The following is a 16,525-nucleotide window of genomic DNA, read 5'->3' on the forward strand; positions in this document are numbered from 1 at the left end:
CCAATTGCTTCCACAATACAATTCTCAAGAATCAACATCTTCCCAATGGCACCAGCCGCTGAAGCGGAAAATTCGGCCAAAGCAAAATTACATTTTTCCCATACCCTAACCGTTTTATTGCCAAACCCCATGTTGAAAATAAAATAATGTCACCTTATGTAGAAGATAGTTTGATCTGTAGTTTTTTTTCCACCGAAAACTTGACAAAACTATCTTCAGATTAAAGACAAACCCGTTGAACCACGAACCCAACCGCAAAGGGTAAAAGTTTTCCACAAACTTTTCCACAAAGCTAATGTACCCCGTTGGGAGACCCCTTTTTCCGAGTTGTTTGGCCTCTGGGCTGTTTCGATGCACATCAGCTGGCTCGTCCTCGTCGGCCTTTCCTTTCATCTTCTACTTTCTCTTACTTGCCGGGGGCCTTTCTCAATCTGATTTCCTCCGGCTCCGGTGTCCTTGAGGTGGGGTCAGGTTGGGGTCAGCCCAGGTGCGATTGCTTTGGTTTATATTTTGAGAAAAACTGTAAAGAGATCTTAGGAATAAATTCTATTTTTTTAAGGATTATATCGTAATCCGTAGTAGCTCTTTAAAAGGTAAGATTATTTAAAAATTTTCAAAGTTACCTTTATAAGATGCTTAAAATGCCTAACGCTCATTTTTCTCAGTGCATCTCTCCATTTTCCTGCTAAAAATGACCTACTGCTTATGGACATTGTTCATCAACTATGAAATGCATTCCCCATTCTGGGCAACAAGGCCTCGGAAGCTCTCAGCCCAGTTAAGTTATTCAAAGAAAGAGTCCAAAAATGAAGCTATAGTCAAGGTCGCTGGGCAGGGGCGAGTCGATGGGGTGCCGTTGGCTTTATGGAACATAATTTCAGAGGACCAGCCAGCAGCTCGCAGCTCTGTTCATGCAAATTGGAGTGCGTGGAGGGAAGCCTTAATGATATACACCGAGCCAACGATTTGGGCGTGGTGCGTGGGGATGGGCGAGTGGTTTAGCAATGGCGTCAATGTAAACAGACCTGCCACATGCAGCGCCGCAAAAATTAATATTTGTATTAATAAAACCAGCGTTGGGGCGTGAAGGCGATGGGCGATGGAGGTGGGGCTCTGGGGCGGGCTTCGTATAGCAGATATGCGGTCGTAAGTGTTTACATAACATGTTTTGGATCCCAACACATTTAGTCAAGCGAAAATGGACGGAGGGGTCTGCGGGGCGCTTTGGGTGGCTGTGCGGCCCAGAAGATAAAACGGAAAACGTGCCAAACACCAAAACGTTTAAAATAGACGCCGAAACTTAAGCGACGAATGGCGCGAAGCCCCCATATCAGCTCCAAAGACCATTGGCCAGTAAAAAAATTGGGAATCGGGATAGGAATTCTCCTGCAATTGAAGCCGTGCAGCGTACAATTCAATTAACAAAGTTCACTCTTTTTTCCGCCTTAGTCCGGCGACTATTCTGCCTTTTTTACGCCTTCACTTCATTCCGTTTGCTGCGTTGGCGGTGACGTCTCAATTTTTGGCCACCGCCATCGCCGCAGGCCAAAAAGGCGAAAGCAATTGGAATGTCCATGCCGCATTTAAAAGTGTGAGAAGGATGAAAGAAAGGACATAGAAAAATTCGAAGGACAGTGGGAGATCCAGAAGAGGTGCTATTCTGTTTTTTTTTTATGATTTTTATTCAAAACTTTTGGGTTCTTAAATCTTAATACATAAATCTTAAAAACTAAATCTTAATTTAAAGATGAATCTGAATGTAATGAATAGTATCCCTATCTATATTCAAAATGAGTAATTAGTATAAGTAACATTTTTATGAAGAGACAGAGACAGTATAGTATGAGTTATCACACGAAATATTACTCATACGTACTGTTGGATGCACATTCATAACTTTTCAACTTAAAAAACTAGCTTAAAACCTTATAATTTAATTGTAATAAGTATTATACACAAGCTAAAAACGTAATCCTAAGGACGAATGAATTACAATTAATTACTCATAAGCCTCTTAAAATATGTATCAAAATATTTGACACGTCACCTGACCTTATCACCCGCCTAAATTTGCGAGAAACTTTCCCCATACGAACTCGCTCATTTGATTTTGGTTGGTAACATTTAGCCGCAATGCAAACTTTTGGCCAAATGGGAAACAGAACTCGCAAAAAGCCAAAAGGCTTAAGTTGTTCATTTTCCCCACTTGGCGTGCTCATTGCTCCCATTGTTTGGTACTTGTTCTCTGTTCTGACAGCGTCTCCCACTTTGGCTGCTCTCCCTTTTTGCAGACACCGCCTGAATATCCTTGCACCACACTGGCGCGATTTCAATGCCACCCACCAAGCCAACACCGCAGGCACTCGCACCACCAAACAGCCACTTGGCATTGCATTCTGGCTTTGCGCCTTTGTTTTTTTTTCCTCTTGAAGAGGAGGTATTTTTGGGGGATATAGGTTATGGGTATTGTTTGTTCATAAGGAGAACATTTATTATTTGAAGCTAGAAAATAATTATGTTTTTGATCTCCTATCTTTCATATAAATGAATATTATTTTAATTTATTTAATGGGAATATCCAAGTCGCTTATCTTGATTTCTTGTGTAATTTTTTATGTACACTACTTCGACTATTCCGCTGGTGGGAGTTTTCAAATGGCATTGAAGGGAAATAAAACTTCACGCCATTAACGACGCCCTCGCAGTCTCTTTTTCTGTTTCTCCCACACTTGAAAGGATAAAAGGAGGAAGGATACTGCTTAGCAATGAAGGAATGCAATTAATTCGATGTCGAAGCGAGTGTATAGTGCTCTATCGAGCACATAGACCAAAGTGGATAATCAAAATCCTTCAAGTAGGCGAGGCTTGGAGTAATTGATAAATATTATTTATTCACCTCGAAATATATTCGATTTATGAATGAATTTTGAACGATATTGATTAGGTTTCTATGGCAATGACAGCAGATAACCCTCAACTGAACTCAATTTCAACTGCTTCGGTGGTGCAGAGAAGTGTGTGGCTAACTGGTTGCATGAAGCTAATGAAGCCGCTGTTGTAGCAGTTGTCATGCCAGCTTATTTAATTAACTCCATTCCCGACAATGTGTTGTACAATTCCTGGTGCTGCCAGGGATATTTCTGCTGCTAATTAAGTGCAGCAGTGCAACTTCAACTGGTACTGCACCCACCAACTGCAAACTGTATAGTCACGACACTTCAAGCTGCAGGCCAAGCAAATATTATTAAAATAAACTAGGACCTCCTTGCCCCTTTTAGCCACTCGACTAAGTTCAACCGCAGGGCCCACAGTGCGCTTAAAAAGTGTGTGCCCAGTTAGAGAATATTCAACTGTAAAAAGTAACATGGAAACTATGGAAATTATGTCCTCTGGCTTGCGGCTTCTCCAAGTGCCAGCAACTTGTTTACCAACTACATTAAATTATTTTAAAATAGTTTCGAGAGCATCCCTCTTGTTATGTTTACCTACGATTGCGATTAATTAACAAATTAAATGAATTCTCCTCTTTAAACTTCATGAGTATTAAAATTTCTTAAATTTATTTTAAAGGCGTTTCAGTAAAATGTTTCCGAAAGTCTAATGAGTCACTGTTGCCGACCCTTTGGTGCGAAAAACTGTCAAACACTGGAGAACTAGCAAAAGTTGCACACACTACACATATTATACACATGTGCCACGCCCACACACTTAGTGGGCTGTCTTCATAATGGCTTTTGGTTATAAGGACCAGGGGCACCAGGGTAGATGGGGATATGGCCGAGACAAAAGGCAAAGCAAAAATTTGCGGCTACAAGTTCATTTATCATTTTGCTTGAGTAATTGAAATTTCAACGTCGCCGGGGCCAAAGGCAGAGTGGGGCAATCAGTGGGTGAGCTGGGTAGTTTCAGTGGTGCACAGTGGCTGGGGGTGGTGCAGGAGAAGCATCCATCCAGGTTGGGGGCAGCCCAAGTGGAGTCGAAGCCAATACATTAGACACTTCCGCTGCCGTTGCCTGTCCGGACACATCTTTCGCTTTGAACTTAATGGATATGAAATACATGAAAAATGTATACATATTCCCTAACACCGAAGAGACATTCTATAGAAGCCCTCACCCATCCGCCAAAAAAAAGGTGCCTCATGCAAAAAAGGGAAAAACCGTGAACCTTGCTCAAAGTCACCAAATGGCGAACAAACGGAAACTCATTCAATGAGTCTCGGGTCGTTTTTTTTTGCTTTTTAAATCGATTGGGGATTACTTTCGGGGCATCGCTTTTCATTTTTACCTCGTTTCACATATTTATTTTTGGGCTCCTGGATAATCCCTGGATAGTAGGGGAGGCCCGGCCCGATGGTCGGTTCTTAAAGCTCTTTGGGGTGTTTTTCCTTACGCATCGTCGCACAAATGATTTATAAGTTAGACAAAGGCCAAAAATTGAGGCACCTTCCCAGGGCCACAGCTTCCTCCCTGCCGGTTGACACAGAAATGAAATCACTTGACCATAAACATTGAACTAAATTCAAAATCAATTTAGCGAAATAATAAAAACAGCCGTGGAGGCACTGGCCTGTCCTGTGACTATCTGTTAGCTGGCCTAGATGCTGGCCAGCCTTTGCCAATTACGGCCTCAATTGAGAACGGTTTTCCCGATGATTTTTCAAGTATTTGAACTGGATTATGTATTCAATAAGCAATGCAGAGATCGAACTGGCCCAAGGAGTGATTAAAGGATTCAGTTGGCAATAGATTCAGTATTCACACAAGAGGATAAATAAAGTTGCAACTTAAGCAAGAGCCAGGAATAAATTGCAAAGTAAACTTTGGCCAAGATGTGTTTTTATTTTTAAGTCTCTGGATCTGTTGACTTTAAAGTTGCAAACTTTTCGACTGCTGCACAAACATGCTGTGTGTGATATGCATATAGTGTGGGGGTCCTATAAAGATGCCATGAAAGTCCTGGCTTGGCCAACTCCGCCGACAAATGGCCATAAATAAGTGCTGGCAGAATGGGTTTTTGTGGCAGTACGGTAGTGTGGGTTCTACCTATTGGCTACATTGGCCATTGTTGGCCCTGAGCGGCGACAACTGCAGCAGTTCTGCCCGGAGCTTGTTTATGCCCGAAAGTCCCCAGCCTCAACCTCAGGAGCCAAAAGAAAAAATGGTGGCCAAAAGTCAAGTGAATTTCCTCGGCACACACAGACACAATGCCATGAAATGTAGTTTGTTATGAATTTTTGCTACATCCTCTCTAGCTTTTTTGCCATTTTTTTCCCTCTAGTTTGATTTTTCCTATTTTCGTTCCTCTTATTTTCCAGAGGAACGAGTCACAAACACATCCGTAAACAATTTGTTCATGCTCCTATTCGCCTTTATTTTCCCCTTACTCCAACTTGGCCAGCTCTCTAAGGGATTTTTTGTTATTCCTGTGCCCCGATAAGCAAAATAAAGAAATGAGTGGCGAAGAATTGAAAATAGGCAACCCTATTACAAGGGATACAAATGGCAGACCCCCCAAACAGGAAAAAAGAAGAATAAACCAGCGAAATGAACTGCCATCCCAAAAAGGCGAAACACTAGAAGTCCTGGAATTTTTCAAGTTTTTCAAGCGCACGCTTTCCCATTTAACAAAACAAAAAAAAAAGGGTTAAAAAGGGGCAATCAACGCTTCGGGTGGCAATTGGAGAAGCAGAAAAAAGGGTTAAGCGGTGTCGCTGGAGAGTGAGAGTTTCCAGTATCAGTGGGTTGACTTATGGGATATCGTTAATCAAAACGATTATGATACACTGGGTGTCTGATTGTTCTTTAACAGGTTATTTCCTGTTTTAACTCCAATTAGGCCAAACAATCTGCTTAATTGGGCCAACTATGCCAACACTATTACCTCAATTGATTGCCTGATAACCAATTCAAATTACATTAAATTTGATGAAATGCAGTTGCTTAATTTTAATAGTCTAATGGCACTTAATATTCCATCAAATGGATGGATTAATTCCTCAAGAAATCGTTTTCTTTTGAAGAAAACTAAATGCAAGCAAAATTGATTTATTTTTGCAATGACTGGTTTCTTGAATTGACAATTTCAATAGAAGCTTTTTTGGTTCTGTAATAAAAGATATTTTATTGATTATGTATTGCCTCCAACACATATGCCGAGTCTTTTGCAGATTGTTTGTGTATTTATTTAAATTTATTCTTGGGATTTTCTTTTTCTTCAATATAAAACCAATCAAATGGCAAGAAGCTAATAAATGCATTTTAGCTGTTGCTGCAACTTCTGGGGGCAAGTCTTTCTGGCCAATTGATGGTGTTTGTTGGTGTGTGTATGTAGGGGCAGGGAGTGGCAACACTCCGGCCTGTGTCAACCTAATTTTCCCAAGCCTTTCTCTGCTCCACTTCAGCTCCCAGTCTTGTTTGCCATTTCATTTCCATATGCACAAAGCAAATAGGCAAACAATTTGAGGCAGAAGGGGGGCCCGCTGGAGAGGTCCTGCGGAGGATTGTCCTGCGACTTTTGTGAGTGAATGTTAATACAGGCCCGCCTCATTTGTTGTTGTTGCTGTTGGTTGTCTTGGCAGCCGGATTGGATTCCAGTTTTTGGAGGATTGCCGGATCGGAGGGGCGGCTCGTTCGAGGGGTTGTGGCATCTTGACAGCCAACAACTCACTGCTCAGTGACACGTGTGAAATGTTATGTACTTGCGGGTAGAAGAGGGGGGCTGACGGGATATCTGGAAGTTATAGCGGGGGGAAAGCGGTTCGATTCCAAGTTTTTTGACACATACAAGGGGCGAACGATGGCAAATTGGAAAGTCAAGCCAAACTTGACAGGATTTGCGCGCAAAAGGATTTGCCGACGAAATACAGTGAATACAGCACTGAAAAAAAAAATATATTAAGTTTGATAATTAATTGAAGCTTCGAGATAAAAGTTATCTCAATAATTTCTATTTAGAAATGGACTTCCCACAGCTTTTTTTCTGTTATGATTTTATATTTTCTCATTATCCTTTATCAGGTTATTGAAATTTCCCTCTCTGTATACACACAGTGTATGTGTGTGTATATCCTTTAAACAGGAAAAGGAACAGGAATTGAAGCAAGAGCTGTTCGGAGCCGCAGTAGCAGGATAATCGACTGCCTGTCATTGTGTTTACACTAAATTTCAATTAAATTTTGAGTCCTCCATTGACAACTGACAGCGTAAGAAAACCAGGCAAGGGGTGATGAATTTCAAGTAGTCTATATCTATATATATAGGAAGGATAAGCGCAATGAGAAACAATCGCAAACGCCACTTGCCACTTGCCACTTGGCAGTTGCCAGTTGCCACTTTTGGGCAAACGACTACAAATCTCGGCCAAAAACTTTTGGGAAGCGTTTTATGCGGGAAAATGAAGCCACTCTTGCTTAGCGCCCACAACCCAGCCAAAGTAAAACAACAACATGCGGGAAAAACGCTTCCAGTCTTAAAAGAAAAAAAATAACAACAATCCTCTAAAGTGGGCGGGGATTTGCCAACTGGATTTAAAATGGAAATTATTTGAAGAAAACCAATTCGCTTTATTACTTTGGGGCATACGCAACAAAGTAAAACAAAAGCCGTCAACGGTAACGCCAGTAGCAACAAACACACAACAACAACAAATATAATAAAAACAACCACAACAAAAACAATAAGAAATCGGACCAACTACGGAACAAAGAACAACAAAAGCAAGCGACCATAAAAATTAATGCAATAAAAACACATGGCAACACTGGCAGGAGCAAAAGCCCAAACAAAGGACACAAACAATGGGAAAGTTAAAGCCAAATGACAGAGAAATGAAGAGGAAAAGGTAGCTGAATATAAAGTGTACTAATACATATAGAGTTAGGATCGATAAGGCTTAGCTTTCCATGTAATATCGACTGACAGAGTAATGCCTTTCAAGAAAGTGCCTAAAGAAGAAAGTATCTAGTCCTGATTCAGGAATGATCCTTGAAGGAAATTCCTTAAAAAATCAGTAGTTTGGTTTTTTTTGAAATTTGTTCTATATTCTAGATTCTAGACCTTAAATCAACCCATCTATAGGATCATCTTAAAAACTTCAAAAAGAAACATCCTTTAAACATTTTCTTAAACCGTTTTAATGTCACGTTTTTAGGAAAAGCTAAAAAATGTGTCAAATTGCTTATTTTTCATTTTGACTGAAAGCATTTTTCCCCCATCATGTTTTTACCAAGAATCAAGAAGAGTCTGCCCGTGTCAGGAGAAGTTTTTCTTAATAGATGGGAAGGAAGCTGGCAGAAATGAGGCAGAGGATACTTTTCCTAGGACTCGATTGCAGGACTCCTTGGCTTTTTCTTGGCTTTCCTGCTCTTGCAGGCGGCACGCAATTAAAAGGACTTGCGAATCATAAACATTGCGCTTGAGTGGATAGCCGGGTGGTAGCATCAGCCCATCAGCCCAACGACCAGTTCTTGCCATTTAACCCCCCCCGCCTGTTGCTCTACGCCTGATTGAGCCTTCAGTTTGCGGCTCATAAAGTCGGAGTCCCGGGCATAATTACACTTTTCAATTATGCATAATTATGTGTAGAAAGCAATTTGTGTATGTTTGCGTCGAGTTTAAAATTTAAAGTGCAGTGACACCGGCACCTCGCCCCAACCCCATAACCCTTGCCACTGGCTCGTTTCTCAATGGAGCTTCTGTTATGCGATATGCCCTTAAAAACGACCCCAAGCGACCAACAAGCGACCGCATTTGTTTGCCTTGGTTGAACGCTTTTTACACAGAGAAAAAATAGGTATCAGATTATTTTCAATCAGTTTTATTTAAACTATATTCTTAAGGTAAGGTAATAGACTATCTTAAGGTAAGACTATTGCGACTTAAAATTATATATATGTATTATTCAATTAAACCATTAATCTAAAGATAAAATCACATCTATTAAGATATCCTTTTCTTCGAGTACTCTTCCTCTCTTACTGCTTCTTGGGTCCTGCTGTGGTTGGCAGTGGCCATGTCAGAACAGCAGCACAGGATTGCAAGGACAACGCAGCAGGCAAAAACATAAATCAGGATTTTCGCAGCCCCAACCACAAATGTTTTTAAAAGGATTCAGCGCCCGGCGCGCGGCAGAAACAATAATAACCTTGAGCAGGAGGGCCTATATTCTACAAGGATATACATATATATACGGCTGATAATCTTATGCATGCTTAAACAGGATATAGAATATGGGATATAAGGTTAGGGTTGTGGGGGTTTAGTGGAACTGAAAACTTGACTTACCCGTCAGGCAGCAAAAAAGCGCCGTCCACAGGGTCAACATTTTGTGATGACCCGCTCGGTGTGCCTCTGTCTCTATCACTTGCAGCTCAGCTCAGCTCTCTTTCTAGCAGTTTTATTGCCAAGTTTATCCCTTTTTTTTAGCCCAGTTTGTTTTGTGTGCTATCAATTCGCACTTTGTTTGCTCTACTAGCTTTGATCTATGGCAATCTCTGGGGGAAATATATATTCTTGTTTTGATTCCTCCTATTTACACACTGCACTTTTTTGTGTCTTTGCTTGCAACAGGCCTAGAATACACAGAGAAAAACGAAAGGACTTCAAAAGAGGTACTCTTAGTTTTATAAGGATGGTTATATTTTTAATATAACAACTGAGTTTTTATTCGTTTTTAGTTTTATGCGTTTGGTGATTAATCTGAAAATCCTTAATCGTTTCCCTGGTTTTTCGCTGTGTTTCCATTTCTGTTTGCATTTTGTCTCTGCGATTCGCGTGAATTAAACACTTGCAATGACATTTAAAACACTTAATATCAATGGCAGACAATTTAATCCTTTAACGGTCGTTTGTTGAACTTTTTCAGCAATGTCCTTGTTGTTGCTCGCTCGCGTCCTTGTTGTCCTGCGCTGCTACTGCTGCAGTTGTGTTTGGTCTTTTGGCTCGTCCTAGGCTCGTCCGGAATAATATTTTTTATTGTTTTTTTCACCCTGCTCACTCTGAATTTCCATGAACAAGTTTTTATTTTCTTTCCGCCTGGAACGTGGCCCAAAAAAAAAATTGATTTTCGTCTGAGGCTGAAAAAATCTTTTAAAAGAATTGCATTTGTTTTGTTTTTATTGTCATTGTGGTTGTTTTGCTGCCGTTACTCTGTTATGGAACATAAATTGATTAAATTTGTGTTCCTGACTGGTATGATAAGCCAGATTTTGATTGAGTGTGTTGGCTGCACGTAGGGACCATTGTTATATTGCAATTTCAAAAACTCTCAAATGGCCCTGCTACCCAAGAAAATACTCGAAACATCAGTAAACAAAAGAAGCAATTTATAGAAGGCTAATTGGAAAGGATTATGAAAGCGATTCAATCTTACCGGGCATCTATCGCCTCTCAAACCGCAAGAGTTCTATTTAATTGGAATTATTCCACTATCAGGAAAAGTTTTCCCTTTCCCGAGAATCAGCCAAGTTTGTACTACAAATTAGAAGGTCCTTGCCGTGGGGCAACGCCCAGCTACAAATCTAAAAGTTTCCCATATACTATTAACTAAACTTAATGCCCGAACCCCCGAAAATCAGCTTCTGAAGTTGGAACGGTCCGGGTTCGCCTGCATATTTCATAAGCCGAACTCGTGTCCGAGGCCAAAAATAAATCTCCGCCTCCTCAAGCCCCAAAAAGCCCCCAAATTATGAGGAGTGTTTGGCAGGAAACTCTTGAAAGCCATCCACGAGTATCACGCCTCTTTCTCACATACGACACACATAGAGCCACAGCCGGTGGCTATTTCTAGAATCTAGACCTATTGCCATCCATTTACTTTGGCATCAATCAATTGCCTGTCCCAGGGGAGAAACTTTACTGTTTCTTGGCCAGCATTTCCCTCGCATCTAATTTGTTAAACATTTGCTGGGGAATTGCCTTTTTCACACGCCCACTGGAAAACGGTGTCGGTGCTTTCCTGGAAAGAAAAATGCTCCCTCGCTATGTGAAATTAATTAAAACTTAATTAATTGCAAACTTCGCCGGCAGAGGGACACACAGGCTAACACTAATGACATCGGGGGAGTGGATTAATTCCGAGGTTCAGCTGCAGGTCTGCCCTTTTCAGCAGAGAGAAAAAATAACATGACATCATGTGGCTTATATCCAGGTGACTTTTAATGATTCTCTACATAATGTGGACTTGGTGTTGGACGAGTAACTCACAGGAGTTCTGACATAAAAGGTTTGGAATTTAAATGATTTTTTTTTCTGTGCAACCTCTTCTCTATGTGTCTTCAATCAGGAGTGGCTGCTGCTGACATGTTGTCCTGCTCCCCAGCTACGTATCCTTCTACGAATCCTCGGCCACTTGTCACTGTTGCTTCCGTAATGGAATTAGAGAGGGAGCCAGGAGTTCGGAGGAGATTCTGGGACTGAGACTCCTGCCAACGTCAGCAATGTCGCTCAAAAGTGTTAACGCACTCCATTGCTCTGTCCGTCTCTTTCGTTTCAGTCCTTTAGCCTCTCTTTCTCCCCCTACACCCCCAGCTAGTGGAAATCCTCTGGCATCCTTGAAGTCCTTTTCCCCTCACCCCCCGTCTTTAATTGTAAACGTCTGCTCTTTGTTGTTGCTCGACTCGACTCTTAGCTCTTAGCCCGGGGCCAGTGTCTGCTCTAATGCTTAGTATCTGTGATTAGGAGGCAACTTTAGTTCCGGGTGGGTTTAATTTTTCGCCCTCTGGTGCCTGCTCCTTCCTTCCTTCGGGCTTGTTAGTTCTATTGTGTGGCCGTAAGTCCCGGGCTTATGCATATTTTATTGAGGAAGGTTCCCCGATTTTCATGTCAGACAAAACAATGAAGGAAAACAATTAAATTTTGTTTGGGGATCGCAGAATACAAACTGACGGGCCTCAAAAGCTGCTGAAAATGAAAAGGAAAACGCTGAAAAGTAAAAAAATACTCGACACTTGACGACTTCCAGGTCTTGTGTGCAAAACTTTTCCATCAAGTGCAGTTGAAACAAACAGAAACAAAGTTTCGCCCCTTCGAAAGTTGATTTTCTTAAGCAGCCAACACCACTCGAAACAAGAATTGCGAAAACAACGCCGCACATTGCGCATACGCACTGTGATCAGCAGCAATGAATCTGTCGTAAATTTTCCTGCGCACCCCTGCCAGCTTTTCTCGTTAATATTTTATGTATTTTCTATTAATTTTTGTCACATTCACATTCTTTGAGAGTTCAGCCAGGCGGGAGGAATATTGGATTACACTTTCGATATTTGGGGGTCTGCGATTCTGGTGTGTTTTGACGCAGACCGGCCGCAGATCAAAGATAGTTTGCCACTGTTTTTCGTTTTTTTGTTTGGTTTTTTTTTGTATAATTTGTTAATTTGTATTTTGGGCAATGCGACGACTGCCCCCTATGCGCCCACTGCCCCTCCAGCCTGTCTAAATATAAAACGGCTTAATTTGCTGCATGCTAATGAGACGTGGGCGTTAGAGCGGCAATGGGGGCGTGGCTAGAGGTCGTTGTGGGGGCGTTTAACACTTTTATAATTTGTTTGGCTGCAGACGTTTCTTCGGCGGGTCTTTTGTCGCCACAGGCCCAGCTGACAAGCCGACAAGCTACAAACACGCAACAAATTTCTTTATATTTTTTACGTTTTTTTATACAGTTTGAGTTTCTTTTGGTTTTGTTATATTTTCATTGTTTTTTTTTTTGGAAATGAATCCCATATACTAAATATAATTTTGGAGACGATGTCGTAAAATATTCGCGTGCTGAGCGGTAACAGCAGTAGCAGTAACTGGAGCAACAATAACAACAAATGCGACAAAAGGTCATTCAATTTTCGACTGCCGGCAATGAGGCAATGAGGCTTTTCCTGCGTTTTCACACGTTTTCCAAAATTTACGACCCAATTGTGCCCGCTCTTCTTATCCGTTTGGGTTTTTTTCTTATGTTTTGCTTTTGAACTTGGCACAAGTACAACACTGCCACACACACACACACATAAGCTCTGGTCTGGGAAAGTGTCGCGTCTCACGTATTTGGGCCTTACATTTTCACATAAACTTTTCTTTAGGGACTTTCACGCACCTGCCGCGCCTTCGTCGCCTTCCGTTCGTTCACCGTCAATGTCGCGTTGAAACTGAAACAGAAAACAGAAACTGAAACTGATTTCTGCCAAAAGTCGGCGACACGAGGGCCCTCTTCCGACCGCCCACGAACCTTTATCAGCGTTCGTGTTTGTTGCCCTCGCCTCGGGAACAGTGGGGCTCGGGAAAAGTTGGTGGCGCCTCCTGAATTCGCCGTGCTCCATGCTGCACTCTCTTCCGCTGTGCTTCTGCTACCTCTCTTCCTTAGCGACCCCAAGCTCTGTGCTCTTTCAAGGTCTCGCAATGAAATGCTTGGAATAGTTCCGAAAATTCGCTATAAGTTCGTGGGAATAAGTTAATGAGTGCGAATTATGGGCTAGCGCCAAACGAAACTGTGTTTTATTATTGTCTCTACAACTCTAGAGTGGATTTTAATGCTGAAAATTGAGCTTTACGGTGTTAAAAATAAATGATATTAAATATAAATGCATGGGAATAACTTTTTGCATTACCTGAGTATTCTGAATGTCCGAAATAGATTGTCATTTTGTAAACAGCAAACTTAGAAGTAACTTTCCTCATCCAAAGCATTGCTAAAATACGATTTCTAAATTTTCCAAAATTTTTCCTAGGGTTACCCCAATAAAATTCTAAGATTTCCCCATTTTCCCACTTTTGCGGCTTCCGATGGCCATAGCTCTGTTAATTTCCATCCGATCAGGAAATAACGTACCATTTTGTAATCAGCAAACCCAGAAGCAACTTTCCTCATCCAAAACATTGCTAAAATACGGTTTTAGAATTTTTCGAATTTTTTCCTAGGGGTACCCCTATAAAATTCTGAGATTTTCCCATTTTGCCACTTTTGCGGCTTCCGATGGCCATAGCTCTGTTAATTTCCATCCGATCAGAAAATAACGTACCATTTTGTAATCAGCAAACCCAGAAACAACTTTTTTCATCCAAAACATTGCTAAAATACGGTTTTTAAAATTTTCGAATTTTTTCCTAGGGGTACCCCTATAAAATTCTGAGATTTTCCCATTTTGCCACTTTTGCGGCTTCCGATGGCCATAGCTCTGTTAATTTCCATCCGATCAGAAAATAACGTACCATTTTGTAATCAGCAAACCCAGAAGCAACTTTCCTCATCCAAAGCATTGCTAAAATACGGTTTTTAAAAAAAAACCGTATTTTTCCCTATCAAATTCTAAGATTTCCCCATTTTCCCACTTTTGCGGCTTCCGATGGCCATAGCTCTGTTAACTTCTGGAAAGTCCCAGAAGCAACTTTCCTCATCCAAAACATTGCTAAAATACGGTTTTATAATTTTTCGAATTTTTTCCTAGGGGTACCCCTATAAAATTCTGAGATTTTCCCATTTTGCCACTTTTGCGGCTTCCGATGGCCATAGCTCTGTTAATTTCCATCCGATCAGAAAATAACGTACCATTTTGTAATCAGCAAACCCAGAAACAACTTTTTTCATCCAAAACATTGCTAAAATACGGTTTTTAAAATTTTCGAATTTTTTCCTAGGGGTACCCCTATAAAATTCTGAGATTTTCCCATTTTGCCACTTTTGCGGCTTCCGATGGCCATAGCTCTGTTAATTTCCATCCGATCAGAAAATAACGTACCATTTTGTAATCAGCAAACCCAGAAACAACTTTTTTCATCCAAAACATTGCTAAAATACGGTTTTAGAATTTTTCGAATTTTTTCCTAGGGGTACCCCTATAAAATTCTAAGATTTCCCCATTTTCCCACTTTTGCGGCTTCCGATGGCCATAGCTCTGTTAATTTCCATCCGATCGGGAAACAACGTACCATTTTGTAATCAGCAAACCCAGAAGCAACTTTCCTCATCCAAAACATTGCCAAAATTCGTCTTTTAAATTTTTAGAAATTTTTCCAAGGGGTACCCCTAGAAAATTCTGAGATTTCCCCATTTTCCAATTTTTGCGCTTTTGCGGCTTCCGATAGCCATAGCTCTGTTAATTTCCATCCGATCAGGAAATAACGTACCATTTTGTAATCAGCAAACCCAGAAGCAACTTTCCTCATCCAAAGCATTGCTAAAATACGGTTTTTAAAAAAAAAACCGTATTTTTCCCTATCAAATTCTAAGATTTCCCCATTTTCCCACTTTTGCGGCTTCCGATGGCCATAGCTCTGTTAACTTCTGGAAAGTCCCAGAAGCAACTTTCCTCATCCAAAACATTGCTAAAATACGGTTTTATAATTTTTCGAATTTTTTCCTAGGGGTACCCCTATAAAATTCTGAGATTTTCCCATTTTGCCACTTTTGCGGCTTCCGATGGCCATAGCTCTGTTAATTTCCATCCGATCAGAAAATAACGTACCATTTTGTAATCAGCAAACCCAGAAACAACTTTTTTCATCCAAAACATTGCTAAAATACGGTTTTTAAAATTTTCGAATTTTTTCCTAGGGGTACCCCTATAAAATTCTGAGATTTTCCCATTTTGCCACTTTTGCGGCTTCCGATGGCCATAGCTCTGTTAATTTCCATCCGATCAGAAAATAACGTACCATTTTGTAATCAGCAAACCCAGAAGCAACTTTCCTCATCCAAAGCATTGCTAAAATACGGTTTTTTTTTAAAAAAAAACCGTATTTTTCCCTATCAAATTCTAAGATTTCCCCATTTTCCCACTTTTGCGGCTTCCGATGGCCATAGCTCTGTTAACTTCTGGAAAGTCCCAGAAGCAACTTTCCTCATCCAAAACATTGCTAAAATACGGTTTTATAATTTTTCGAATTTTTTCCTAGGGGTACCCCTATAAAATTCTGAGATTTTCCCATTTTGCCACTTTTGCGGCTTCCGATGGCCATAGCTCTGTTAATTTCCATCCGATCAGGAAATAACGTACCATTTTGTAATCAGCAAACCCAGAAGCAACTTTCCTCATCCAAAGCATTGCTAAAATACGGTTTTTAAAAAAAACCGTATTTTTCCCTATCAAATTCTAAGATTTCCCCATTTTCCCACTTTTGCGGCTTCCGATGGCCATAGCTCTGTTAATTTCCATCCGATCAGGAAATAACGTACCATTTTGTAATCAGCAAACCCAGAAGCAACTTTCCTCATCCAAAACATTGCTAAAATACGGTTTTAGAATTTTTCGAATTTTTTCCTAGGGGTACCCCTATAAAATTCTAAGATTTCCCCATTTTCCCACTTTTGCGGCTTCCGATGGCCATAGCTCTGTTAATTTCCATCCGATCGGGAAACAACGTACCATTTTGTAATCAGCAAACCCAGAAGCAACTTTCCTCATCCAAAACATTGCCAAAATTCGTCTTTTAAATTTTTAGAAATTTTTCCAAGGGGTACCCCTAGAAAATTCTGAGATTTCCCCATTTTCCAATTTTTGCGCTTTTGCGGCTTCCGATGGCCATAGCTCTGTTAATTTCCA

At 40.8% G+C, this 16,525-nt stretch overlaps 1 protein-coding gene across 4 annotated transcripts in view; it reads right to left on the minus strand.

Moving 5' to 3' along the window:
* The window catches only part of dpr10 (defective proboscis extension response 10), a 37,046-nt gene extending 23,911 nt beyond the window's left edge, over nucleotides 1-13,135 (minus strand). For 2 of the 4 annotated variants that reach the window (XM_070280106.1, XM_017253507.3), the window contains exons 1-2: nucleotides 13,046-13,120; nucleotides 9,285-9,493 (exon numbers count right to left, since the gene is read on the minus strand). In XM_070280106.1, coding sequence (XP_070136207.1) covers nucleotides 9,285-9,324 — 40 coding nt within the window. In that variant the 5' untranslated portion in view covers nucleotides 9,325-9,493; nucleotides 13,046-13,120. Of the gene's footprint in view, nucleotides 1-9,284; nucleotides 9,494-13,045 lie in introns of all 4 variants that reach the window. The other 2 variants (XM_070280104.1, XM_070280105.1) reach the window with 2 other exon arrangements.
* Nucleotides 13,136-16,525: the final 3,390 nt, after the last annotated feature.

Source organism: Drosophila bipectinata, chromosome 3L (genome assembly GCF_030179905.1).
Source record: "Drosophila bipectinata strain 14024-0381.07 chromosome 3L, DbipHiC1v2, whole genome shotgun sequence".
NCBI lineage: Eukaryota > Metazoa > Arthropoda > Insecta > Diptera > Drosophilidae > Drosophila > Drosophila bipectinata.